The sequence below is a fragment of the Egretta garzetta genome, unplaced genomic scaffold, assembly GCF_000687185.1.
Source record: "Egretta garzetta isolate BGI_Z169 unplaced genomic scaffold, ASM68718v1 scaffold409, whole genome shotgun sequence".
NCBI lineage: Eukaryota > Metazoa > Chordata > Aves > Pelecaniformes > Ardeidae > Egretta > Egretta garzetta.
In genome coordinates this window covers 36,318-42,350 of record NW_009260767.1, presented here as the reverse complement: position 1 = coordinate 42,350, position 6,033 = coordinate 36,318, and the positions used below count along the sequence as shown (strand labels likewise).

The window sequence follows — 6,033 nt, the reverse complement described above, 5'->3', positions numbered from 1 at the left end:
TGCTTTAGGTTCATCAGCAGGTGGTAATGATCGCCATGGTTCATGTGTAAGATGAAAGGATGGAGGTACGTTATCAAACATGAGCCTAGGCAGAATTTTAGCCAGGATCCTACACCAAAGGGAAAATATGTCAGAAATAATACTGCTTTACTTTTTCTTCTTTTGTTGCAGAACTTTGGACTTTTAGGGTTGTAAGATTTTATTTGTAATGAGCTCAGGCTCGTAGTAAGCCTGTGAGATAGAAAAGCTGCTTTAATACAGTTTCCCTGTGTAGACCTCTACCCAGATTTTTAGAAATAATTGGCAGTGTTCAAGGCTTCTGATTTTAATGGAAGACGGAGCAGGTCTTGGCCTTCAGGGTGTAAAAGAGAGAAGCAGAGGTGCACGGTGACTGCCAGCCTCCGCAGCCTGGTCACTGCAGCTCTGAGCAACCTCTTGGCAAACGTGGAGCAGGGGCATCACCACTCCCCGTGGGGCTGTGCATGCCTTGCAATGCTATTGTGAAAGCTCTCCTGAAAGAAGGGGGTTTCAGAGGAATTTTAACCAATAGAGCCTCAGCATGGGAATGGTTTGTTATGAGTTGTTCCCAGTTGACCTGCGTGTTTTGATTTCCCTGGTCTGTCCTGCCCCGTTGCCCCCCACTGCCGTGCACTAAGGGTTTTCTGCAGCTGCCTGAGTTGTTCCCACATTCAGTGTGGGCTGGGTGGCAATATTGTCTTTGTTCCATAAACCTCTGCAAATAATACAGCATTTTTTTCTGAGCAGCCCTGCCTCAGGAGTGTGAGGTAACATGGCACTTTGCTGCTCTGATTTCTGTCTGACAATGGACATGAATAAGCAAACCAGGGCACAGAGTTTGCTTTAACAAGTAGCCTGACAGTAGTGAGTCATTTGGTTTTAAATACAAGGGTAGAATGACCTGGCCATGGGTATCAGTTGAACAGATTTGCACCTTGTCCGTTCTTTGGTTACAGAGGCTGAAAATCAAATTCCACATTTGAACTCTGATCATTTAAACCCAAACAGGCTGGCCAGGCTCTGCCAGTCGCTTTTTCTGAAGCTGGGGTGTTACAGTAGCAGCAGCAAATATGCAATTTCTAGGGAAGGCAAAGTGCATCTGACAGCCAAGCAAAGACATCAGGGGTGTGGGTTCCCAGTGTGATGGGTACCTGAGCACCGAGAGCTTCTTCACCATCCTCCAGGGCTTGTTCCTCATGGTGGAAATCAGTTTTTTCTTTTGCTCCACCTGCTCCATCAGCATTGCAAGCTCTTCCTCTGACAGCGACTCCTCATCGGACGAGTTGGAAGAAGCAGAAGAAGTACTGGGAGAGACACAAAATGAAAGGCACAAAATAGAAAAACTTGCAGGAGTTAAAGGGAAGGTCTTGCTTGGGCTGGGCACAGTGCCCCTGGCCCCTGGGGATCCCTCTCTGGTGGGGGCGCAGTGCCTCACCGTCCCTTGGCTCAGCACCATGCCAGCGCAGCCCCTTTGTGCTCCAGGCAAGGCTAGTTCCAGCAAGGATAACAAAGAGGCAATTGCGTCCCACCAGAACTTGCCTGACATTGTGCTTTGGGCCACACTTCAGCTACAGAAGCTTTACCTAGGGCTACAGCGAGCTCTGAAGAAATGTTTTTCACATCTTCAGAAGGAAATGGAAGATACGGGGAGAAGCAGAGCATTGGGACAAGTAAGATTTGGAAGAGGAAGAGACTTGAAAACACAAGACATCCATTTTAACCTGAATGTTTCCATAGACCAACCAAAAAAAGGTGCCCAGGTCCGAGTCGCTCAAGCTGTCTTGTTTAAGAGGGCTTTTCTACCCACAAGCTGTAGGCGCTAGGGCTTCACTACATGCATGGATCTGATCCTGGCTGAGAAACGACAATGACAGAAGACCTTGGAAACAGTTTGGTTGTGTGGGATTTCACACTACTCTGTTCCACTGCCATTATCTCTTTTGGGAGAGCAGTAACTTACTCGCAGTCTGTTGGTTTTGCGGTTCTGGCCCATACACCGCTGGTGTGTTGTTGCTGCTGCCAGTCTGACACAAGGCTCAGGGATTGTTTAATTACCTGTTTTTTCTGTCTGTCTTCTGTTTGTTCTCCCCCTCCTTTCCTTTCTTGTTTGTTTTCCTTTCTTTGTTTTCTGACTCCTTTTGATCTTTAGTAGGACCCTTTTTGCCTTTCTCTCTCTGATGGCTTCCTTCCTCTCCTGCCTTTTTTCCACCACTGTTTTTTCCTTGGTAGTTTTTTCTCCTAGAAGCACTGTTTTGTTGGCTACAACTGTCTTCCTCTTTGCTCTCATCTTCTTCTTTGTCGTCCTCTTGCTTTTTCCTTTCAAGTCTGCTTGCTCTGCCAGTTTCCCTGAGGGGCTCTTTCTTAGGCGTCTTGTCCTTTACTTCATCTTCTGCAAGGAATAAAAAACCAAGTACTCTGGGGAACACTTAGCTTTCCATGCTGACAAAGTAAGGATTAATCAGAAAAGTGCAGACAGCCAGGACACCTGATGCAAACCCTAGCGAAGTCAATGATCAGCTGCCCATTGACCTTGGTGGGCTTTGCGTTATGTTCTGCCCAAGAACCATGTCCAACTCTTTGGCTGTGCAACTCCCATTTAAGACAGTAAGACTCATTTTAGCACATCAGTGACTGATGTGGAGCCATAAGAACATTGGGAATTAACCCATCCATCAGAGAGCACAGATATCTTCCTGACCTGTAAACACACCGGAGCAACGGAAACAGAAATTGCAGCCAGCTAAACAGTACGTAGTGTGCTCGTTGCTGCAATGTCCTTGAAAGTGGTTTACTTTTCAAGGCTGGAGATGGAGGTCTTCTATTTATATAGAGAAAGGGTACAGCTTAGGCAGCACCAGGTCTTGTTTCTCTGAGTTTTCTTTTCTATAGGAAGGTCTATATCCAGAGAAGAAAAAAACCAGATAGTCTCTCATGCACTTTTCATTCTTACTGGCATTGCAAGCTAAAAACCTCATTTGTCTAGAAGTCAGAAGTGTTTCCAATCCAGTGGAAGGATTGAATCCAGTGAAGGATTGAAATAGAGCATGATTTAATTACAGAATATTATGGAAAGGGGAAAAAACATTCAAAAAACCTCAAGACCCTCCATCCCTTTTGCCATCAAGTACATTAAAATCAATATTAAGTTTTCCAGATTCTTTTGGCTCCCAACTTTCCAAAATTTCTTACTGATGAAAATGGAGTGTTCAAACAAACAAACAAAAAAAACCCCAAGACATTTCTAATTTTGGCATTTTCCCCAGGGTTGGAAAAATTGTAATGGAAGAAGGAAATTGTGCTGGGGTGGAATCCAGAATGAAAAATGAGCAGCCTAAAAGGTGAGGAAAATAGAAGCAAAAAGAATCTGAGTAATTGCATTTTTGTTTTGGTGAAAAGTTAGAAATTAACAACAAGAAAATAGTTTTTACTTGCTAGTGGTAAAAAATCAGTAGGTGGTGGTTGTCACACTTGTCACTGGAAAGAGAAGGAGCTTTCGCTTTATTTCTCAAGAGCCATTAGGTAGGTTTCAGCTACTACGTAATGGTGCATCTCAGCTGAATTTCAGGTAGTGATTGAGGTCAAAGGACCTCCTACCCTCTTTGGGAGAATGTTCATTTTGGGCAGCCAACTATCATGGTTTTCATTTGCAACCTACAAAATATTAGGTTAAATGTGGAGCATTCATTTGTTACTTTTATCTTATTTCCTTGTTTTCCTGTATGGGAAAGGTGGATATGATTAAAAAAAATAAATCCTGGTCATTTGCTAATTACTGTCTCATATTTTATGGATTGTACCGACACGGTTGTGAAACATTTTTGCAGTAGCATCTACATTCATATCTCCTGTCTAGTGCTGTTATGATCTTACCTGTTAGCTATCTCTCTCCATTTAGTGCTATAATCCTACCCCTTAGCTATTTCTCTTTATTTACTATACACACGGGGTTAAAGCCCTTTTTAATCCTGTCACTGGCTCTTCCTGATTTTCCTAACAGCCATCAGTCTGCCTCCAATCCATTTTCATTTTTGTCTTCTCGTGGTCATGATTAATCAAGATACCAGTGTGTTACGGTCTAAGCAAACATTATGGGGAGGGCAAGCAGGACCTCGGTGTGGTGCAAAGCAGCCCCAGCCCTGCACAGGGTGGTGCTTTACTGCGATCCCTGGTTTATTAGGGATGACTACCCAGGGATGTGGGCTCCGGCAGCCTCTTACTCTAGGAGCATGGGTGACAGACTGCCTAAGAATGGTGGTTTACATATCACTATTATAAATCAAACCTCAAGGGAAAAATCTGCTTGCTTACAAGTAGCTCATGAAATGGTTCCTGTTGCAGAGCAAGTCACATGCCAGAGAGAAAAAGAAAAGGTATCACCTCCCGTATTTCAAACAAGACCACATTTTTTAATCTCTACATTACCTTCGCTCTCTGTGTCACTTTCCACTTGTCCATCAATCTCTATTCCAGCTGCAAGACAAAGAACAAAGAGTAATTGCATTTGTTGCTGGGATTTACACATGCAATGCTTTACATAGCTCGTCCTTAAGTGCCAGCTGAGCTTGGCAGAACGTCCCTTATTGATTATACATTATAGTCTTTTCCTACAGTGACGCCCTTAATATTTACTTTAGTTTCACAAATTGACAAAAGCTCCCTGCATGAGCAAACTGAAACTGCATGATCTTTGAGAGATGCAAAATTGTGTGCTTGGAAAGTCACGAGACGTTTCCTCAAGTATTTGGCAGCATCTGAACTCAAATGATCTCACAGTGATACCAACCATCTTCCATGATGACCTGTAAAGCACATTTCTTTTTCTTCCCCATGGCAGCCTCCCGTCTTTTGCACAGACACCGTAGCGGCTGTGCTGCGTGCACACACCCCAATCATACACGGGTTGTGCTCTCTTTCAGTGCCTATGTGCTTGTCCCCTTGGCAATGCAGGCAGATGAGCATTTCCAGCCGCTGGTGACCTCCTGCTTGTGAGCCATGAGGGCAGGGAGGAATGGGAGAGGCAGGGAAGACCCTGTCTCTGCCTCAGCCCTCCCAAACACTTTCCCTTCGGCTCCCTTCTCCCTGTGAAAAAGCACCTGTCGGCATTACGTTGCATTTCATTATTTAAACATGAAGGAAAGCCCTTTGGTGGATACTTGGTGGTATCGTATGAAACACAGACACGAGTCACGTCTGGTTCTGACATAAGCATGTGGCTGGAGGCTTTGAAAGGATCAATTTTCTTAATGCCATATTCTTTACTGACCTGCGTCAATCTGTGTAACCTTGTTAGTCATTCTCCTGTGCCTTATTAAACCTGTCGGTGCGGTGCCCCTCAGGGCATGGCTGTGGGTCATCTTTTGTCCTCCATGTGTGTCCTTTGTAGGGGACTCATGAGCTAATAGATGCAGCAAGGAGTCAGGAGTCAGGACACCAGGATCTCTCTTTCCTTTGCTCCTCTATTGTGTGTGACCTTTGCGTACTCATTCTACTTGCTGGCAAAATAGGATAGATTTTCCTTCTAGGTGCTCTGAGGCTTAATTAATTAATGCGAGACCCTCATTCGGAAGGTCCTTTAGTACCACAAAGTATTGTATTGCACACTGCAGCTTGCAGTCTTTCTATGGGCCAAGGATAGTTGTGTCTGAGCAATCTCCGGTGTAAAACCCGCAGCGTCTGCCCCAGCTGTAGCTTCCTCGGAGAGCCGGTGTACCCCCAGCGCAGGATTTCTCCTGCAGGCATGTCAAGTGTTCAGGAACAGTTTCTGAAGAGGAAAGCTTATCCTCACACCATCCGTGAAGTCTGCTGTGGACCCCCGGCTTGCATGGGCGTCCCTTGGGGGACCTGGCGTGGTGACAGTACACAAAGACTTTTTTCCGAGTGTTGGCAGGGGGAGCGTTAATTCCCCCCTTCCCTCCAGAAGGAGAGGAATGTTGTGGAGACCAGCTTGAGGCTGCTGCCACCAGGGATTCTTGCAGGTGACTCCTGCTCTGGGGCACTCAGGGAGGTGCCAGCCTG

The 6,033-nt window shown here is 45.3% G+C and overlaps 1 protein-coding gene across 1 annotated transcript in view; it reads right to left on the bottom strand.

Annotated features, from left to right (window-relative positions):
• TMC2 (transmembrane channel like 2) overlaps positions 1–4,847 on the bottom strand; it is a 36,220-nt gene extending 31,373 nt beyond the window's left edge. Inside the window, 4 exon segments of the mRNA XM_009646140.1 lie at positions 1,170–1,322; positions 2,074–2,407; positions 4,441–4,488; positions 4,802–4,847. Coding sequence (XP_009644435.1) covers positions 1,170–1,322; positions 2,074–2,407; positions 4,441–4,488; positions 4,802–4,847 — 581 coding nt within the window.
• Between the last annotated feature and the right edge of the window lie 1,186 nt (positions 4,848–6,033).